This window comes from Amphiura filiformis, chromosome 3 (assembly GCF_039555335.1).
Source record: "Amphiura filiformis chromosome 3, Afil_fr2py, whole genome shotgun sequence".
In the NCBI taxonomy this organism is placed as follows: domain Eukaryota; kingdom Metazoa; phylum Echinodermata; class Ophiuroidea; order Amphilepidida; family Amphiuridae; genus Amphiura; species Amphiura filiformis.
The window spans coordinates 32,355,740-32,378,945 of NC_092630.1; the positions used below are offsets into that span (position 1 = coordinate 32,355,740).

The 23,206-nt window shown below is 38.5% G+C and overlaps 1 protein-coding gene across 1 annotated transcript in view; it reads left to right on the forward strand.

The window, feature by feature from the left end:
• The window catches only part of LOC140148390 (uncharacterized), a 54,690-nt gene extending 44,218 nt beyond the window's left edge, over window positions 1–10,472 (forward strand). Inside the window, exon 3 of the mRNA XM_072170317.1 lies at window positions 9,738–10,472. Within this exon, the coding sequence (XP_072026418.1) occupies window positions 9,738–9,919 (182 nt within the window). The 3' untranslated portion in view covers window positions 9,920–10,472. The remainder of the gene's footprint in view (window positions 1–9,737) is intronic.
• The last annotated feature ends 12,734 nt before the right edge of the window (window positions 10,473–23,206 follow it).

Below are 23,206 nucleotides of genomic sequence, written 5' to 3' on the forward strand. Positions count from 1 at the left end.
AAAATTTTGAATTTTAGTTTGCTATCCATGAAAATGCCAGTGATGATTGCTTTTACAGAATATTGTGAGTGCATCACACCTTCAATTGTTAAATGAACAATCGGAAGATCAGATGAAAAATGAACGGTGTTATTCTTGGATTCAAAAGATAATATTAGTCAGGAAGTACACCATTGATCTAATCAAAAAATGGAAAATACAGCAGACTGACATTTGTGTTGCGGCAATTACTCCGAATTTCAATTCAAGTATAGTAGATTTTTGTATGTTAAATTTCTTCAGCAAGTTCAGAACAAGAAATTCAAAATGTCACATGCCTGCCTACAACCCACGCAGAAGCTTATTAAAATCAAAATGTCGCGGCCTTAATTTTTGCACTCCTCTAAGCAAACGCATTTGTTTACTTTGACCAACTATTGTTCCTTGAACCGAGTGGAATCAACATATTAAACTGACGTTATTTTTTGATATTGTTGTCTGTTTACGTTTGCTTTACTGAATAGTCACACTTTATTTATTATGCAGGTTGACTTTAGTTTAACCATGCTAACTGCTATTTCTTCGAGTCTGCTGTTTTTGTAAAGATACACTCTGGATTTAGTTGAATAAAGCTTAATTTACTCATATTTTCTTTGCGTAACTGACAAAATCAAACCGCCATATTATTTTCTTTACATGAACAAAAAATGACAACGTCACAAGACTAGTAGCATATCGTCACTGCGCGGGAAAAACTTATATGTACTTTTTGCCCTTGAACATGGATGAAGCAAACCATTCAATATAAAGTCTACACCTACAAGGCTTTATCCATGTTCAAGGGCCAAAAGTACATAATGAGGGTTTTCCCGCCCAGTGACGATATTGCATGAGATAAATTAAATGAAATTAAACTGCCTCGAATTTAGTCCAGTTGAATAGATCTAGAGAAATTGTAGGTCACATGTTGATGTTAGCTGGTGACAGTCAGAATCGACCGCAGTGGCATTAGATAGTTGTTTGGACGCCTTGATCCACCTGAGCCCACAAGTAAAATGTATGAAATGACCTCACACTCCAGGTTGTATCTAAGCTTAGAATAATCATAAATGCATAAAACAAGTTTTACGGCAATGGTCATGATGATTATCGGATTCATGAAGCATGAGGAAATGGTCGCAATTGCTGTTTGAAACGACAATGATGATATAATTAAAATGAATTATGAACAATTTGATCGCAATAGGTGGATCAATATAGCGGACGGGACCGTTGTAAGGCCAAAAAACTCTAATCTCAACTCCACGCGTACAATTAAGTGAAAGCTATCCTAGCGAGTATACGCGATGGGTCTTTTTTAAAGGTTTTTGTTTTGTATTTACCGCCTGGCGGCGTTATGTTATGGTCAGATGATTAAAGTTATGGTCAGATGGCCTCCGACAAGAGACAATGTGGCGTTGGTCTACTGGTGTCAAAACACATTTACAAGTGTCTGCAAAGTGTGAACTTCATTTCTAACAGGATCATTGCTGCAACTTTCTATGGTAACAACTGGTCTGAGAGGACTTCAATGCTAGAGATGCGATTGAAGTAATTGGACGCCATTGTGCATGATGCAGTCATGTCTACAGTAGAATTCATCTCGACCTTTGCTTGACTTAACCCCATTAAAAGCTATTAAACCAAGATAACACTCATTGAAACAGCTCAACTGATTAAATCGGATCTTCTCTGGTTGTGCACAAGTGTCTGTTTTCATGTGCGATATCGCAATAAAGCTGGTATTATAGCTTCAGTTGGGTAACCGATTATAAAGGAAACGAAAGGAAACAATGGTATGTGTACCTTTGTTCACGAAATGAGACAATTGCCTGCTTTTTGTAAACCAGCATTCTTGAAAATGAGCAACATAATGATTGTTGACTTAACACGGTTTGGAAATAATTTCTTCATATTTTTGGTGTTATCTGTCGTTTACATATCCTTCCTAAAACACAAAAGTGCGACCCTCTCCAAACACCTAAATTAGCTAAAAATTTAGGACATGTTACAAAACTATATTGTCTAGAATTTTAGAAGAGTACTTTTAATATTGGCCGGTTATTTTTCACACAGCGACGTTAACTAGGCAATGTACTATTACCTATAACATTAACTAAAACACCAAAGTACGAATATTTCCAAACACCTAAATTAGCTAAAAATTTAGGACATGTTAAAAACTATATTTTCTAGAACTTTAGAAGAGTACTTTTAATATTGGCCGGTTATTTTTCACACAGCGACGTTAACTAGTCATATCCCCATACTTTTAACGTAGGGCTATTTGTAGAGGTCACGCGTCAGTGGGAAAGAGCACTGTGTATTGTGTATAGGAAAACGGACAGTAACTGCAGTATGGTCTATATACAAGCTTTTATACGAGGAACACAAATTTCACTAAATGTTAGCAGGAGCAGGGTCAATAAGATGCACCACATCTTAATAAATAACCTTTACCAGATCACCAGCATCTTGTTCTCCGCAGCCATAACAACCATCAAAGAGACAGCCTGCAAAAGATCTACTGGAAGCAGCTTCAAGGTGCCTCTACAAGAGAGCAGTTTCAACTCAAATTGTCAAACAGATTTAAATCCCCCAGTGCAACGATACGTCTACTCCAATGACACTGTTGCAGAGAAAGTAGTTGGGGAAAGCAGACCATGTGACATACCGAGCTGGGTGACTGACAAAGCCAGGCAGCTAATGAAGGGGAGGGATGAGGCCAAGATATCTGGTCTCTGAGTCGAAACAGTCCAAGGAAAGATGAAGCAGTCTCAATACCAGCCTGAATGAGTCGTACAAAGCAAAAGAATCGGCTATGCTGAACAAATATAAACGATCTCACACTGGCCGACTTGATGAGTGACTACAACATGAAAAATCATTCATGATCTTTCGGGCAAAGACAGGAAACCCAGTGTCGATGTGAAGAAAAGAGAACTCCGTCAGCTCTCTGCTCAACAACAGCAATGGTCATCTATTTTCTGAACTGCCTCCGCCTGCTGCCCAAGACTAACCAATTCATAGTATAAGAAAGTTTTAACTTACGTCTCACGACTAGCCTACGGCTTGCATCCACAAACCTTCGGAGCCACTGGTTTATTCCGTGGTCGTCACGTGACCGCTGGTGTTTCTCGGGTCACATGGCTTGATGATGTTGTCATAGCTGAGAGGGAGGATGTACCGGCCCCGCTGGTCCCTGTTCATGTTGTAGTCTCGTCTCTTGATGTGACCAATTCATGTTTATCACCCAAGACCCGAGGAGATACTGAATGACACCAAAATTAAAAACAAGGCCGCAGGTCTTTGACTGGGGAAGCACATCTGTCTACTCTAGCACCACCCAGCCAATGTACCACTAGCGTCATTGTTCCTCTACACAACAAGGGCGCAGGTCTTGACTGTGCAAACACATCTGCCCACTCTGAAATGGCGAGGATGCAATGGTGTTAGACTGGCCCCCAGTCTCGGTTCGGTTCCATCTCTGGATAATGTAACAATAAATAATTACATAATGCTCTATGGAAAAATGCCAACGTCCTGTAACCCCTCCCCCCTTATTTTCTTCAATGCCAAAAACCCATTCCTCTTCATCCACAAATAGTCTAAGAAAATTGACGTTTAACCTAGAACTAATTGCAACCAAAGGTTTTTTAACACAATGCATTTTGTTAATGTGCTCAAAATGACATACTAAAAGTCCAAAAATATCCGAGCTGCGGAAATATGTCTAATTTGCATAAATACATCATAGCCGCCATTGTGATTGATTTTGACCATATCTCGAGATCTAAGGCTCGTAGAAGAAAAATTGTGGTCTCGACACCCATGTTTTCAAGGGCTACAAGTCCAAATATGACAATTAGAGTAACAAGGGATGTATGGTTTAGACCTAATTTGCATACATTTAAAATGGCCGCCATTTTGAAGGATTTTTGTTACATCTTGTGATCTGGAGCTCGTTAAAGAAAAATTATCTGTCTAGTATTAATGTTTATTGGGGCTGTGAATGCAAATATGACAGTATCAATCATCTGGGACATTAGGATATGATCTTACTGACAAAATCCAAAATTTTCCTCATTGAAAAGCATGTAATTTGATCCTCACAGCGAATGGTTTAACTTTATGCAAAAACATCCCGTACCAGTCCTAAGAATTGGATTCGTCTTCTGCTTCAAGTTCAACTTCCGGCCGTGAGGAATGTCACATGATATACCTTAGCATGTAAGACAAGCTCTAGTGCACTCAGTGAAAGAGTTTTTGCAGCTGACGTGTTGAACATTCTTTCTTGCATCCACATTTGATGACCTCCAACAGTTCTTGTGGTGCAGGGTTTTGGTCAGTGACTTTTGGGGCATATTTCCCATTCTTTACATTCCAACCCCAGTCTTCTGGCGAAAAACCTGTTGACCGCTCCTTCTACTCAAGAAGCTGGTAGTAGACACGAATGGCATTTTGCTGCTGACGATGTTGGTGGCAATGATTTAGCCTCTGCTGGGATGGGGCTACATGCAACCTTAGCACAAAATTGTCTGTATCTAAGTTCATCCAGAAGATCTATCAGAAGATCAGCATCCCCTCTTGCATGGATTATCAAGCAACCAGCTTTCTCCAGTTTCTCACTGAGAAGGTTTATAAATCGTTGCTTGTTAATTGCATTTGAAAGGATCTCTTCTTTCCAAGACTTCAACACAATATCTTCATTATTGAACTGTCAATCCTTGAGCGCCTCAGTACCGTCGAAGATGTGTGGCATCCTTGATGGTAGTTTGGTCAGAGTATCCATCAATAACAATTGTGGAGCTACCATATCTTTGAGATGTAGTCGACAAACATCTGACATGCATTGCTGTAAGTAATTCCACGTGGTAATGGTATCCGGTACGTAAGTGCCCCACCATCAAGTATGTAGCGCACACTGTTACTCCTAAAAAGAGGCTCTTTGTGTTTGACCTCTTTCCAAAGCGTGTCTGCTAAGTCTGCTTTCTTGGCTTCTAATGAAAGGCCTGAAGACTCAAACAGGGCAGGAGGGAAGCTACATAGCTCATATTTGAAGATGTTCTGTTGTTCATCATCTGAGCATCCCCTGCTAAGGTACCAGTCTCTGAAACATCAAATGTGGGTCAACTTGGAATACATCATCCTGTACCTTGTGTTACCCAGGGTGACAGACTGCTTAGATTTCCTGAAAGTGAAGTCTTCTACATCTTTGCCAACCATAGAGTCTAGTATCCTTTGACCGATGACTGTAAGACCACTTGTGATGCTCCGAAGAGAAGGTTTTTGACTGAATAGACTACGATTCCTGAGATAGGTACGTAATTCTAGTGTATCACTTGAATTTTTGGCCTGTCTTGCATTGCTGTGTCTTTGTGTTGCTCACTAGTCTCATATTTGATGCCGGTAAAAGACTGCATTGCATCAGTAACTTCAGCACGAGTTGGCATTGACATCAACCAAACATTGCGTTGCGTTTTGGACATACCAGTCCCCCTTGTCAAACCCCCGCTGGTCTTCACACTCCGCATAAGAACCTGCTACATTATCAAGTCAGTAGACAATCCTGCCCAAAGGCGTTTACTCCTAACTACATGATAACCTTTCATGAACATTGCGTGAACTTCTGGAAACTCTTTAATTGCTCATATCTTTGGAACTGGTTGTTCAATTTCAGTGGGGTTTTCTGCAAAATGCACCTTTGTAAATGCTATTTACTAATCTATAAAAAACTGAAAATTCAATATTTCCGAGTTCCGACTGATTTTGCTTGATCGCATCACATATTTCTTCACCTCGGCATATGAGCAGGAGTTGCCATGTGCATGAAGACTGTCAATCAAAACCCGTGATGTAAAATGATGGTGAAGCTGAATTCCAAGACCAAGTTGAAGAGGCGCTAACATGACCCTGGTCGTACTGCTTGTATTAAAGCTTGTCCAATAGAAGCTACTTTCAGCTCTATGTGCTTGCCAACAAACCCCAGATATCAAGATGTGATGAAAAATGCATGAAAATGACGGCCATTTTTAATTTATGCAAATTAAGTTTGAACCCAAAACTCTATGTTAAATATAATGTTATTTTTGTATCCGTAGCCCATGAAAACATAGGTGTAGCCACCAAAATATTTCTTTTATGAGCCTCAGATCTCGAGATATGGTCAAAAATTCATCAATTGTCGGTCATTTTGAATTTATGCAAATTAGGCATATTTCCGCAACTTGGATTTTTTTGGACTTTTAGTATGTCATAAAGGGTACTTCAAAGAAATGCATTGTGAAGAAAAACCTTTGGTTGCAATTAGTTCTAGGTTAAGCCAAAATATCCATTATCTTTCTTAGACTAAAATCGACGCCACTGATTACACACACAATCAACCATGCAGCAATATAGAAATATACTCGTATTATAGTGAACGCGAAAGTCCATTGAGCGCTGATTCCTCGACTGGTCTAATCTGTTGGAGATCTCCCTTCCAAATAATCGTTCAACGAAGCACGGTGATTCCGATGTAAATTACGAAAGCCCCGCCCCAGTTTCAATTCAAATATGGTAGCAAAAAGCTATGCCGCGGGATGTGACGCAAGATCGGATGGGACACTTGTCAACAACTGAGAGGTATTGAGCTTAACTGGCACGCGTCTGATAGACCCATGGTACGCGCAATAATAAAAGGCAACCACTCGACTCGGACTTGCGTATATTATCGCGTGCGGTTTGCAAATGTTTGCACATTATTTAGCTTGGGAAGCCTCTTCAAATATCCCCGCGCTGCCAAGCTGCGCGTTGATTGGTCGGATACAATATCGTTGTTTTAGTCGCTTACACAAACGTTAATGTAGTGAGAACACGGACGTGGTATGTAGAAAGTGCGTCTGACCCAGGATCGGTAAAAGTGAACTCCCACAAAATGCTGGGAGCTGGAAGGCAAATTGCTTACAGACTGGGAGGGTCCATGTATTGGGTTGGTTTTTAATGCTATGTAATCTCCATTGCCAGTCGTTCTCCATGGACCCGAGGGAGGGTCTACAATGGTGTGTACGTAGTTCATATGTTTTTGCACCGAATGTATAGTACTTTAACAGCACCCAGCCAATGTACGACTAGCGTCATTGTTCCTCTACACAAGAAGGGACAATCTAATGACCAACTACCGGGGAACATCTTCGTTTACAAGGTCATTCTAACTCCTAAATAGAATCCTAGATCACGTAGACCATATCTAATGCACATCTTAAGGAACAACCAGGCTGGATTTCGTCAAGGGAGAAGTTGTGCCCAGGAGATCCAAATATTTTGAGGAATTACAGATGGTTTTCAAGATTACTAGCTTCCTATTACAGTCACATTAATAGACTTAGTGCTGGAATACCAGAAGCCGTGGTCAACGACATAAGCGAGCCATTACAACAACTCAAAAATTTCTGCAAGGTGATGTTTCTGTTTCTTTTGGGTAAAGTTGGTGCTTTCAACTACTATCAATGGCTATTTGCACCAGCTGCTATATAGTGCACAATGCGGTTGATTCCATAGTCGTTTCGTAGCCACACCAGGTTACAATAACTGTACTGGACCTCAGACTATGCTGAGATCCACTAGTTCTACGCCTGTATACTTATATGACATTAACCAGGACTAAGTCTGGGCTATCCCTCCGGCACCACGTGGAGGTAGTAATTGGGCTGCCCGGGAACCCAAACTATACCAGTTCAACGGACCTTGCCTAACGCAGGGTGATGTTCTGCCTCCGTTCCTATTTATAGTGTCAATAGACTTTTTTTACTAAAAGAAGACCACCTGCAATCATGTTTCAAAAGTTGTAACACATCCTCGTCGCTCCAGTCGTTGCATGGCTAAAATGACTTGGATGTTGCTATCCGCCGGGCACAGGTCCAGATGACCAGAACAGCAGCAGAAGAAGATCTTAGCCTGATATCCAAGACAGAGTATTATGACTACTAACTGTCATCCCATCCGACACTTCTGGTCTGTGGGGAAATCCTTCAACCATATGACAGATTTCAAATATCTTGGTTCTAAAATCGCATTATTTACATGGACCATTGTGGCCGAACGCAATGATGTGTGACTCCTTAAATCGGTCCAATTGTGTAAAACAAATAAGGCTACACATACCATTTGATATATTTACATTTAGTAAAATATTTTTCCAATATTTCAAAAAAACGTTAGGGAAGTTGTGGATCCTACACAATAAGTCCTGAAAAACAAAACAAAGAAAAACAAGGTATAATTTTAGAATCTGAATTTCTCTGTCGCGCTTGTTGCGTTTCATATTTCGTTTTAACCCTAATCCAAATGAAAGGGGTTTCATGTGATAAGATAAGAACTTTCCTTTGAGCTTAGTAAGGACAGCGGGGATAGTGAGTGTATTATGATGAATCAATCTCCATTATTCCCGGAGGGGAGTTGACCTACTTTACAACAATATAGCCGTCTCAAATTGTCAACAATCTGATCTTTCACTGCGTTTAGGCTTACTGACAAATTCAAGCCTGAACTATGGTGATGTAAAGAAACATAGGAAATCAAGTACTTCGCTGGGTATTCATAAGAACAACTCCAAATAGCGATTTCTGAAACCTGAAACGCCCGAAAAAATGTTTTATGTGGGATAGTGTCTTGATCCGAATGTCAAACTTTATTACCTGGTTAAAACTCTCCTTATTTTTGAAATAATCTTAAGAAACCGGGAAAGTTGCATCGAAATCACGCACAGTTTAAACTAATATGTAGAGGAACAATACAGGGACAATGAACTCGCTGCAAAAGCAGACCTATAGTACATGACGCTGTGTAGTAATACCGTATTTGAATTAACATTTGTTTTGCTATATTAGTGGATATATCAAATAAAATACAATGTATACATATTTGAGCTGTTTGAAGTGAGTCCGAAGTTAGAAGCGTGGATTTAAGCGTTTGTGTTTGAAAACATTGGTTCCACTAATGTAGCAAAATAAAACCCCACTAGTAGTAGTGATTAAGTACCATAGCAATCATAGTTTTAAAAACGATGCCGCTTTTTTTCAAAGGCGGGGTGATCAGCATGATGTGAAATTACTATAGAATAACGATGTAGGTCTACACGGTCTTTATCCCAGTTCTTTGATAAATCTATGTGCAATGCCGAGTATGTAATGGCCCCGGGTAATGGAGTAACGTCTAGTGCAGGGCAATAGGCCGACATTAAAAATAGTTACGACCTATAAGAATGACCTTTTAGTGATAGTGATGGACGGTATGCCAATCTCATCGAAGGATGACGAGCGCCGCATTAATCTCAGCCTCGATATCGATATACCACGGTTGTTTTCGCAAGCGTAATGATATATTCTTTCTGTACCCATAAGTAACATGCTATCCAAAGATTGAGCTCATTAGAGAATGAATTTGGAGAAAACCTTCTGATAATTACAAACAATCGCTGAGCAGCAAGACCTTCCCTCTAAGCTTTTAATCCAATAAGCTGATTATCTATTTGTTTTCATGAATTGGAAGACATTCTTTGATGTATTACTGAGCTCAATCATCAGAAATTACTGGAGCGTGAGCCACCCAGGCTGGTGGCTCAGCATAGTTTTTTTATTAACAGAAGGTTTTCTCCAAATTTGTTTCCTAATGAGTGGTTATGTACAATTGATAAGACAACTAATATCTTTTCTTTACCGTGTTTTTTTTCTTTTATACAGGGCTATTTTTAGCTATGGTGGGAGGACCTAAAAACACAATATTACTTCTGATTGGACTCGCTTTTATTTTTGGCCCACTTTTAATTTTTGCCGTGGCTTGTCTAATTATTACACAAAGAAGAAGGACGAGACGTGCCGCCTACTCACCGACCAGAATGTCTGAGCCAGCAGCACGGGTATGAGACTATCAGAAACCAGGAAACAGTCCTGGAATGAAACTCGTTTTTTCTCTTCAATCGTTTGGGTTGTTACGAGAATTGGTTTAATCCGAATTATGTGTCGTGATGTGTTCACAAATAGCATTTGATTGAAGCATCGGTTTTGGCTGAATCTTCAGTAGAACAAGCTCTTCGATTTATGCAGAAGAGCAAGGCAAGTCGGATGTTTACTATATCGATGAGGCCCATACACTTTGTCTGTTACGTCAGGTTCTTGCGACAAATAAGGAGATGCCCGACATTCACTCAAAACATCCGTTGTTTTCATTAGTCGACTAATGAGAACGTAACCAAATTGACAGCCAGCTATCATGGCTATACGCTTATACTCTGGTGGCATACGTCCACTTAGTAAGCATTTTACTAGGGAACTGTTGTATTTCCATGAATTAAAACAATAATGAATATACATGTATGTATGTGACTACACAAAAAGTAACGCAGCTGTTATAAATACGCCTATAGCTTCAGCACTAATAATTGTTTTCACAATATTTTAACATAGAAAGAAGGATGATTTATTTATGCGCATTTTGATACCCCATTCGTCCAGTTTCATTCAATAGTAACAACACAGCGGTGTTTTTAAAGGAAAATCCCCGAATTTAAAAGTTGCAGCTGCCACAATGCTTGAGTAATAACCATTGATCGCTGTTAACTTTTAAATTCAGATATTTTCTTTAAAAGTACTACTGTGTTGTTAATATTGAACGACATTGGACAAATGGGGTATCAAAATACGCGTAAATAAACCGTCCTTTTTTCTATGTTAAAATATTGTAAAAACATTTGCTAGTTCTGAAGCTATAGGCGTATTTATAACAGGTACGTTACTTTTTGCGCAGTCTTTATGTATATTTTACAAGGTGTCCCAGAATGGTTAGTACCTGTATATGGCATTCATTTCAAAGACATCCTCTTAACCCGAATTTCTGAACAGCGTTGACATTCTATGTCTATTGTTTACAATCCTAAGGTAAGTCCCAAGTTGGCTTTATATAATGAAAATTCAGGAGAGGATATTTGAAATGCTATAGCACATGAAACCTGTCATATGAATGATTACTAATTATTTTGGAACGACATGTATAATATACATTCGTATTCAGCAATTGGATGGTTGGGTTCTAACACACACTTGTCATTGTGTTTACAATTCGCGGTATTCCAGCCGAGGGAAACAACATTACCAGTGATCATGGTGATACTATGGTTATATCCACCATGTGCCTGATAAAAAGAATGAAGGTTACAAAACATTAGCTCTAGCAAGGGACGTAAATTGTACGAACTACACACACACTGACACAAAAGTATTGCATCATTGCTGAAAAGAATTCCGTAACATTGATCCAATTTCCTGTCGATACCTGCACGAAAATGTTCTTTGCGTGAAATAAGTATAAGATTATGCGAATAACTGGGATGGAGGGTGTCACTTGTGGTGACATCATTCCCCTATTCCGGTACTTACAATGGCAGAGACAAACTTTACACACAAAATGTCCAGATGCCGTTAAATGGTCGCCAATGGCTTAATCGGTTTCTGCAAGGTATCAGAAAAATGGTTACGGAAGAAGGTTGCACGAAAGAAGGTCGCACGGAAGTCGTGATTGGACGAAAATAAAAGAGAGCTGACACCTTGTATGGATTTGGGGACTCGGGTATTTTAATTGCAATTATAAGGTCATGCGGTTACTGCATTAAGGACATAATGGCATTTAAAGACGTAATGAACACACCAGACAATATTTTTGGTGCGATTCAAGGTCATCTGGTGCCTTATGGGCTAGCCAAGTCACACTTCTTTCTTTCGAGTCCTCCAGACCTTGAGGGGCCTTTGTCTTCTAAGGCTGGTAATTTCTTCCACTTGACACATCCACAAATTATTCTCCCAGCACCATGTTGCTGATACCTTGCAGAAACCAATTAAACCATTTAGAGACCATTGTAAAAGCATCGGGACATTTTGTGGACTAAAGTTTCTTCCTCTCTGCATTCAAACCTTTCCACGATTGTACGCACTGGAATAGGCGCATGATGTCACCACAAGTGACACCTTCCACCCCATTTATTAGCATAATCTTATCCATTTCATGCAAAGAACATTTCCATGCAGTACGTCATGTAAAATCAACAGGAAATCGAATCAATGTTCAACTTACAGTTTGCGGAATTTGTTCAGCAATGTAGCAATACTTTTTTGTAGTGTGTGTACCATACATCAGTATTTTCTTTCGAGATGAGAAAGTCCGGACGTAATTTTGTATAATCCATATTTGCTGAACGCGGGACCTGTGGCAATTACCGAGAAGTTGTCGCACGTGGGTGGGTCACCTCCGGGAAAAAAGAGCAGCTGTATCGGAGCCGGAAAAAAGTATATACCGTCAAATATGATTATTGTCGCTGATAAAAAGACACATTGTTGTTGGTCAATAAGCTCTTGTAGGGAGGCTTAACTTGAACCAATCACAGAGAGATAAATTATTTAACTGCAGACGCATAAGTAGATACCTCATATGTTGCTGCATAAATTAGTAGTTTATTCAAACGCGAGTGGCGTGATGAAACATCTGAACCTGAAAAGGTTGCATATACAATTTATTTTGCCGGCACCGATTGGTTGTTTTCACTACTGAATATAAACAAACATTAAGCACCTTAATGGTTAGGAAAACATATTTTACTCTTCTTGGGGCTTAATTACGGGTACATTTAAAGAACTTGAGTTATTCACCATGTTCACCAGCTTAAGTAAAACGATTGCAATTTTGATCCCGGGTTTTGAACAACATTTGTTGATTCTTTTGGTTGCAAAACGCACAGAAAATTAATATACAACACAATTCTTCCTTTGTCATGTTTATACAAGGCAATCCATCGGGACAATGTCAAATATCTGAAGTTTATATTGCTCCTAAAAATAGCTATCCCGTACAACGTTTGCTATGCACAAAACGTTATTTCGGATGTTTGTTAGCCTTTATTTGCCAATTTTGACTGCTTAATGCAACCGATTTTAAACGTGTAGAGGTAAAAATAAAATATTCAAGCATTGACTTGCATGGCTATAAGCATGATAAGTGACGCTGAATAAAGGACTTCTCTGCCTGTCCTGAATTGATAGCTGGGATGCGTGTGCCTAGAATGTAAACAAGACCGATATGCCCCACTGTTTTGAACAAATCAATATATAATTTGCTGTACCAGCACTAATCATTTCAGTTTTTGATATGCTTCTTCTATACCAGCAAATATGATTTGCGAGTAGCAAATGCAACCTACCTCATGTATGCACACACAAGTAAAATGACCTTACATGTATCTGGTGGAAAATGAAGCGCGGATGGATATTCCAAGATTTCCTGGAATATTCATAGATGCAAATTATATAAATTTTTCTTTCTTAAGTTTTAATATTGATATAGTATGTCAATGTTAATACCTGTCTTGACATATCATATCTAGATTCTTACAATATTTTCGGTTTTTAAAATCTTTTTGTGATCTTTAAATGCCATTATCTCGAAAACCCAAATTCGCAGAAGTATTACTTGAGGTTCGTAATACCTACCAATGCATTGCAGGTTTATTGAAATATTTCTAACTTCATAATATAAGTATAACACACCAAAAATCAATAAGAGTTGATCAGAGTTAAAAGTACACAATCATAAAGGTAATTGACAGACATTTACGTATTTTATTCTTATATTTCTCGATACAGAGACTAAACAATTTTGATAATATTATATAGACATTTACTTCTCTCAATAATACTCGATATTGGTCATTATCAACGAAGTGAAATGAAATTGCAGTTCCCTGGATGGCAATAATACCTGCGCAACGCATTTTTGCTGCAATACTTGTATTTTGTATCATAATCTTTGGTTAAAATTACAATAGCCTTTCTAGAACGCGGAATGTGCCAGATTTCTCATACCGGCTTCCCTGAACAGTGATTGACTTGCAGGATAACCATTGCTATACACTTGCAAAGAGGGGTAATGAAATATTATATCACAAAGGCAACTGCAATTCCTGATCACGATTTACTTCTACCTTATTAAGTATCATTTTGACGCCTGCTCATATGATTGCGTACGTGTCGTCGACAAAGCGAATCCAGAATACTGGTTTACCGAAAAAAAGCTATCGAGGCCTTGAATTCTATTGTGATCAGAAACGTAGTTTCCATTCCTTTAGCGTCCTACTAATCAACAATTGTCGACAACAAAGCAAGTCCCTAAAATAATGTGCTCCTTCTGATCATGCGATGAAGATGTAAGATACACGTTGAACGTTCAAGGTTAATGCACTTAGATGTGCAGTTTTTGCCAGCGCTTAAAGCTTTTATATCTATAATTATTATCTTCGAGATACTACAATTCCTCACATTACATGTATACTGAAGAATTCCTAGGTCAGTTCTATGACTAATTTTTTGAATATGCTCATCCAGCTCTGTTACAATTTGAATTTGGTTTTAAAAACATTACGGTAATTCCAATTGCAGATGTCATGCGAAGTTATAATATTGAAATTGTATTCCACCGATACGAGTTCCAAAGGACTATTTGACATCGAAACAATCACTGAAATGACAAAGACTGTTTTTAGCTATGTTAAAATCTAGAGAATGGGAAATAGTATTAAATATTATTGACAGTAGTTGGTACGGTTATCTGGTACTTCGTGTCGTGTTGTAAGTAACACGACAAAATAATGAAGCGTATAATTATCATAGGAGAGTAACCTTAATTATGGTGTCAGACTTTCGCCATCTTGGATTATTATAGGTATATCATGTGTACCGGCATTAATATTATTACATTATTGAGTGCGATGCAGGTAAGGGGATATTTTAACCCCCTGAGCACTACCTGCCGATCTAACATTGTCTCTGATTGGTCAATTACAAAATATCTTTACTTAAATCACCAATCAGAATGGAGCTTTGAAAATAATTCACTCAATTTTTTTGCGTAGTGAGATTATTCTAACAATGTTGCTGGTTGGTCCAATTGATAATGAAAACTTCTTTTTGGCCAATCGGCAGGTAGTTCTCATGGGGTTAAGGTAATTCCGTGCTCATGGAGGACAAGCCTATATCGATGGTATCCTGGACATATCAATGGGCACAAATGCTACTCTGTAACATATTGCTTACAAACACGCTTCTAACTTCGGACTCATTTCAAACAGCTCAAATATGTATATATTGTATTTTATTTTATATATGAAATTTTTTCCCTTCTAATATTTCCACATATTATAAAAATTAGTTTTCTACTTTTAAGATTTGTATTATGTTGTTGCGATCCTGGAACTGTTTTTATTAAGCTATTTGTGCTTTCAATGACTACATTTCTCTCTTTATATTAAGAAATATATGCTGTCCTGCAATTACTTAAATCTGTATTAAAACTATTGTAATATAAATTTTAGAAGCGTTTGGTCCATATCGAAATGAAAGATTTGGCCCTACATTCCAAATAATATTACCACAGCACATGTAGATTGGAATATCGCACAAAAAAACAATTCTAATAGTTATATCTTTTTTGACACACAGTGGTACTTCATTGACATCATTAGGAATAAATTAATTGTGAAAGTAGTCCATCTTTTCGGTAAATCCCTAAAACCTGTGCAATTTAATCCTAAATACGTCACCTGATTCGCGCGTAGCGAACGTCGGTACTGCGCAAGGTGTAGCCTATATATACTATACACAGTAACGAGACATTATGTAGGGTTAAAAATGAAAAGGTTTTTTGGATTTACCGAGAAGGTAGACCGAGTAAGGGAACCGTTTTAGGTAAGAAGAGAAATGATATAAGATTTGTTAAATATTATAAGTATCTGTAAACACTATAATAAATATGTATGGGTGAAGAAAGAAGTGAATTCGCCTTGTTACAATGGCTATGGGCATACCAATGATAACGATGGGCCGCGTCAAGGCGTGCCAATGATAACGATGGGCTGCGTCATGGGCGTGCCAATGATAACGATGGGCCGAGTCATGGGCATGTCAATAATAACGATGGGCCGCGTCATAGGCATGCCAATGATAACGATGGGCTGCGTCATGGGCATGCCAATGATAACGATGGGCCGCGCCATGGGCATGCCAATGATAACGATGGGCCGCGTCATGGGCATGCCAATGATAACGATGGGCCGCGTCATAGGCATGCCAATGATAACGATGGGCCGCGTCATAGGCATGCCAATGATAACGATGGGCTGCGTCATGGGCGTGCCAATGATAACGATGGGCCGCGTCATGGGCGTGCCAATGATAACGATGGGCCGCGTCATGGGCATGCCAATGACAACGATGGACCGCGTCATGGGCATGCCAATGACAACGATGGGCCGCGTCATGGGCATGCCAATGATAACGATGGGCCGCGTCATGGGCATGCCAATGATAACGATGGGCCGCGTCATGGGCATGTCAATGATAACGATGGCCGCGTCATGGGCATGCCAATGATAACGATGAGGGTCATAGGCATGCCAATGATAACGATGGGCCGCGTCATAGGCATGCCAATGATAACGATGGGCCGCGTCATCTTTTCTGATGGGTGTTACTCTAAAATTAATGGAGTACTGTATAGGACATTGAATGGTCCAAAATAACGGTGTCTTCACCTCTGACAATTTTTTTGAAATGATGTTAATGAAAGAGTAACAGGAGTTCTGCATTGCTGGGTCACTAAAGATAACCCCGGTCGTGGTCGTTTTGTGAATGCCGATCATTTTATAAATTATATGGAGCTAATTTCATGAATTTGCAGACTTAGACTACATTGTCGCACTAGTATCTACATATCACTGCACTATGATTGCATTTGTTCCATGTCAATCATCCAGTTATTAACTTGAAATAAATAATTACGAACAAGTATAATGTATTCTAACTTATAAAAAAGCTGTAAATAGAATAATCATGATAATTGTGTGTGCTGATTTATATAATTGCTTCCTTCAAAAGGTAAATTGTATAAATGAAAATTTGAAGGGAAACGTCAATTTATTGTATATAAAATCTTGTTAAATGTTATGTTTCATATGGTGGTCAAAACATGAAAACTAAACTGTTAAGGATTGGTAAGCTGATGGCAACGTAAAGAAGCTTTTCAATTTGTTCAGTTTTAGACAAACAAGAGCTCTGGATCTGCTCTGAATGTAACCTTAAATGACTCTTCGGAAGAACGGAGAAAGGGTTTGCAAAGGTCAGACAACTTCAAGGACCCTTTTCTTTGGAGGCTCTACATTGAGGTCAGTCAGGAAGACTCTTGAACAAGATTTTTAAAAAACTGGCTTATATGAATTCGAAAAACGTTTTAGCTGGATTTTACATTTGTAATTTCTTTAAGGAATTTATGATATCAAACCATTCTAATCTAAATGAAACATGTCTTACAATGACTTAATTTTACGAATTCCTGGCTACGTTTAAATCACAGATATATAGTTTTATTAAAATATCAAAACCGTATGTGGACTAAAATAAACGCGCTTCGGAAACATTACATGCAATGGTGGCATTAGTTTGCCCGATGCGACTAAGCCTTGTAATTAATGTTTTAAACCTCTTATTTTTTATATCAGTTGTCACATATACAGAGGTGTACATGGTAATTCGTAGTTTTATTTCAAACACAAATACGAGTTCATCAGCTTGTAGTTAGTAATCGGGTGAATCTTTTTTTTATTCCAGCTCGATAGCATTCAAGGCATTAACATTATTCAACCTCAAGTGAACAGAATGTGCAATATTGTGAAATAAGTTCTTACAAAATTACAGTGTAAACACCATACTATGAGATTCGCATATTTGTTTTTTATGTTTAGACTAAAATAAGAACTGTTACAATTTTTACAACTCCTTTCATCAAGTATTTCTGAAATATTATTCTAGTCCTTCCACTAATAGTACTAATTTAACTGTAATACTTTTCAAGAATTGAAGCAACATTATTCCTTCTGTATGTTTATACATAGATCAGGGGTGGAATTGAGAATAGGGCTATTTTCCGAAGTCTTTTAGCTCTGAACACACTTTTCATAAACCCAAAGGTTTTTCCGAAAGGTATTTAGTCCAAATGGTCTTTGTCTGAAAATATCGGGCATTACTCCAAATGGTTATTACTCCAAAAGATTATTCCTCCTACGCTTCCTCGCCCCTAAGGGCATTAACCCGAAAACGATATAATGGTCATTGCATTTAATACTCCGAAAGGTAATATTCCGGTAATTTTCGGAGAACGACCTTTTTTCGGAGCAAAAACATTTTGTAAAAAAACACGCTTGTCATTTTCGAAGAAATAACCTTTTGGTACATACTAGAAGAATGACCTTTTGGAGAAATGACTTTTCGGATCAAAGACCATTCGGAATAAAGTACACACCCGAATTCGCAAAACATTTACCATACATTGCAATACCATCCAAACCCAAATTAAAGAGATGGGTTTAGGAATTACGATGGATGCGTCGTAAATGTTTAAAAATTCCACCCAGGTATATATCATTCACTTGTCAGTATATGTACCGTATATTGTTATTTTCAAAATCAGGTTGTTCTGTATTAATTTTACACTTTCCCGAAATGTTTCATTCCGAATAATGTATTTGAAGTGTTTCTAAAAATGGGCAAGGGTTCAAAGCCAAGATATAAAAAATTGTTGTAATCGCCTACATGCAGAAAAATGAGATCTGCTCACAAAAAGTATTGTTACACTTGAAAATGTCGCCATGTTTTAACAACCAAAGGGGTATTGAGCAAATTAATGCACCATTTTGTACTGCGAATACCTAATTTGTTGCTCTGCGATCTCGTTGAAAGCATTTGAATGCTAAAGCGTTGCAGTTGCAGTAGCTTCTTTTCAAAGGATCCTGCATTGGTTTCTGGATGAGTAGGCCTATATCATGCGGTACTTGCTTTATTGCACGCACCTTTTTTTAAAATTCAAATCAAGATCATTACGATTAATAATAAAAACAAAATTGTGATCAATGTCAATGGGGTACAGGAACCAATCTTGATTAATATTAAGCACCACAGAAACCATCACATGCAGAGAGAAACTGGGACAGTCAAGATGCAGGGAATCTCGGGTTTCGATGGTGGAAATAACCAAAGTTACCAAACATCAAAGAGAACATCGGCCGGAAGCCAGTATTTCGGTCAAAAGGGACAGTCCGTCGAGTTATGACTCGACTCGACAACCGTAGAGAGATGGAGAGAGAAATATGAAGATACAAAAAACGTTGATGAACTTCAAAATGTGGCTGCCTAAGGGTTATTTCTGCAGGCAGGGTGCTTCTTAGTTCTTAAATGTCCGCGTTTCTCTCTGATGAATTCTGTTGTGCTTGATGCGAATTCAGAGTGATTCTTGTTTCCCCTATTGAGATCAATCACATTTTCTTTTAATGCCATTGTTTTTTCATCGATAATCAGATATGCCGCAAACAATAATTGTTTAAATTCGAATAAAAAAGACGCACAATAAAGCAAGTACCGCATTGTATACTCATCTAGAAACCTGTTCAGGATCCTTGGTGTAGGAGTTACTGCAACTTTTGAAATCCGACACTTTACCATTCGAATGGTTGTAACTTTTTTCAACAAATCGCAGAAGAACAAATGAGGTGTCAAATTCGCAGTACAAAATGGTACACACAGCAAGTTTATTAACTTGCTCACTACCGTTTTGGCGACATTTTCAAGTGTAACGATATTTTTTTGGTGAGCAGTTTATGTTTACTATATCCTGGCACATGTAGCTCCAATTCGACGTAGAAGCAGTGATATAACCATGGTAACGAGATTAATTACCATGGCGATGTAACATATTTAACGTATTTTGAATTTATTACCCTGCACTAGACTTTCACATTACATCGGTGAACGAATTTTAATGATAACAATGTAAATGGACATAGTTATTATGGTGAGGAGTGCAGCCTGCTTCTAGTGTTGGCGGGGAATTCAAACATGTATCACGAGCCACGAGGTTTGTGAAGAGTAGACACATCGTATTTAATCATACATTACTACTTCTACGGCGACTCCTGCATGGTAGTGTAATTATTTGGTTTTAGTATACTTTTTATAGGAAACTTTTATCGTAAACCGAAGACCGTGGATACTGCCGGGGATACTGCCTCATAAGTATCACCTGTAAAGATGGCGTCAAATACGCACTATAACAAACGGGATAACGAAGTTCTGCTCTTAACTGAAATCTTACCTATGAGCTAGCTAGATCGTTTGTTGATGCTTTGGAAAAAGCTCTAGTCGCTCATTAATAAAATATCAAATGGAGTATAAATTAAGTTTCAGATTTAATATAAATCATGCATATTGATAATATTGCTGCTGGGTTTTGTTACATTTTCGTAGTACCATGAAACAGTATAGTATTGTCTCCCATGCTGTTGTTTAGGACTAGATTATGTCGATTAAATTATGCATTTTTGAATTTAAACTAAACCATGTTTTGTTTCGTAATTATTTCTTGTGTGAAAAAGATAACCATAACACAACTATTTTTATAGCACTTTACACCGAAGTCCCTTTCAGAAGATTGAAAAAGATGGTAACCTAGAGTTCTTGCAATGTTCTGGACGACTGATGGCTATCCTTATTCACTTGTCCTGCGAAAATCAGCGAAGTCCATTGTACACTTGCATTGATAAATATCCTTGCGAATAAAATCCTCACACAAAAATGGCGTTGCTTTCTCCAAACACTTATCACCTTGCGCTGCTTTCTCCAAACGCATACCCCCTTTCGCTGCTTTTTCTAAAAATGGTGCTATTTCCACCTTTCACACAATATCTTCAGGAAGCAGGACTGCGATTCAGTTGTCCCCACTTATATTGACAGACGTGTTGAATCAAAAAACCAGACCTCAGCAAGTCAACAGAAGAATATATATTCCTTTCTTGGAAGAAGTACGTTCTTTGACGTATTCTAGATCTCCGACAACACTGGCAGGTAGTAGTAGGCCTACATTGACTACATAAAATAATTCTGGTTCGCAATTTCCTTTCTTTGAAGGAATTGGACTGTAAGCATATTAACTAGCTAGCCCAGATCAACACTATAAACTGTGAAGAGTACAGAAATGAATCAAATACTGGAACTTACGTTTCGTTAACACGACGTTTCGTCCGAAACCATCGGACATCATCAGGTGACTGAATTAGGTCGATTGGTCACGTGAGAGACGGCGATCAATTCCCTTCAGTGCCTGGTCCCACGCGTGCGAGAGTTGAAAGCGTAGTCCTCCTGTTCTGTTCAGCGACGGTCTTTCGACTCTCTCCCAGACGGCTTCGCGCACACACCCCTTTCAAACCAGCGTTCCTCCTTGTCCAGAATGATGACGTCTTCCGGATTAAAGGTATGTCCCGTGACTTTATTGTGGGTGAAAACAGCCGAGTTCTGGGCTTCGTTAGAGCTAGGCCTGCGATGTTGGCCAATCCTAGCTCTAAGGGATTGTTTTGTTTCTCCAATATAAGAGTCCTTACAGTCCTTTTCCGCACATGAGATACCATAAACGATGTTGCTACGTTTATCCTTTGGAGGTTTGTCTTTGACCTTGACTAATTTGCCGCGGAGGGTGTTAGTGGGCTTAAAAGATGTGTTGAACCTTACAGTACCGCGCGGACAGCCTCATTAGGAGTCCAAAGCTAAGGAACTCAATCACATCCAGAAATCTCTTAGCACCTGCGGCTACCCAAACTAGAAAGCTATTAAGACAAAGAAAGATCAGACCTTGGCAAGTGCGCAGAACACGAATCAAATCACCAACTCAACGCACGTTACCATACCTTACGTCGCTGGCCTTTCAGAGAGGTTAAAGAAGACCTTAAAGACCTTTGGCATCAACACATCTTTTAAGCCCACTAACACCCTCCGCGGCAAATTAGTCAAGGTCCCATACGATGTCATCTTCACTTTACAATCTCAGGAGGGTTTCCAAATATTCCAAATTAGATATGATTCAATTTGTTTTGCTCAATTTGAGAGGGGAATTCCCCCAAAATGTCATCGCTCATGTAATTTGGTAAACAAAAATAAATAATCAAATCAAATTACTCAGGGCACATCACAATATCAATATGCAAGAGGTGTCAGTCTAAAATAAAATTACTAAAGACACAAGCAAATATTAAACAACACTTCGTTGTGCACAACGAATTTTCGTAAGAGCGCCAACACATAATAAAAGTATATCATGATATTGAATAATGATCATGATGATAAAACTCGTCATCTCCATTCCATTTAGCGGTGATGGCGCTATTATATCAGTCACGAATCAAACATGTTACATGTACCCCGACACAAACTACTAAGGTATTGAATTTCGCGAGGTCTATAAATTCGCGAAATTAAATACTCGCGAAATTGATCCTTGAAAACACACACAGAAAGCTTAAAACAAGCTTTATGTATTATAAGCTTATTCTGTCTGCACAAACCTTCATATTTATATCCATTTACATCGCTCAGAATACTGCATGAAATTGATTTTTCATGATGCATGGAGGTAAAGTAATATTTTAATTTTATTAGTGCACATCCATTTTGTTAATTTTTCAGTCCTTCTGGACTTGTTTGGACGTTATTTTTTGATATATTTTCAGCTGATATTTTTGTTATCAGAGGCCATCTTTAACCCCCTGAGTACTACCTGCTGATCTAACATTGCCTCTGATTGGTCAATTACGTGATATCTTCACTTTAATCACTAATCAGAATGGAGCTTTGCAAATAATTCTCCCCGATTTTTTGCGTGGTGAAATTATTGTAACAATGTTGCTAATTGGTCCAATCGATAATAAAAACTCTTTTTGGCCAATCGACAGGCAGTTCTCATGGGTTTTGTTTGTTTCTGCACTCCAGTAATGCAACAACAATATTTTTTATTTTTTATTTTATTTTATTTTATTTAGTATAGACGAATCCAAATACACGCATTCCTACACCTGACTAGCAGCCTTTAGTTGGGTAGCCGTCGGCTACAATGCACTCAAAATGTGAAATGATTCGGCCTTGGCGGAAATGTTAAACTGCATTCCATCACCCGTTTTACACCTTCCGCGAAAACACAGGCAGACAAAAGAATAACACAATACAGTTCCCTTCGACAAAACACACAGCATGGTCTATTCGCTGTTGAAGTGACATAATAATCGGATTAACTACACGCGGTA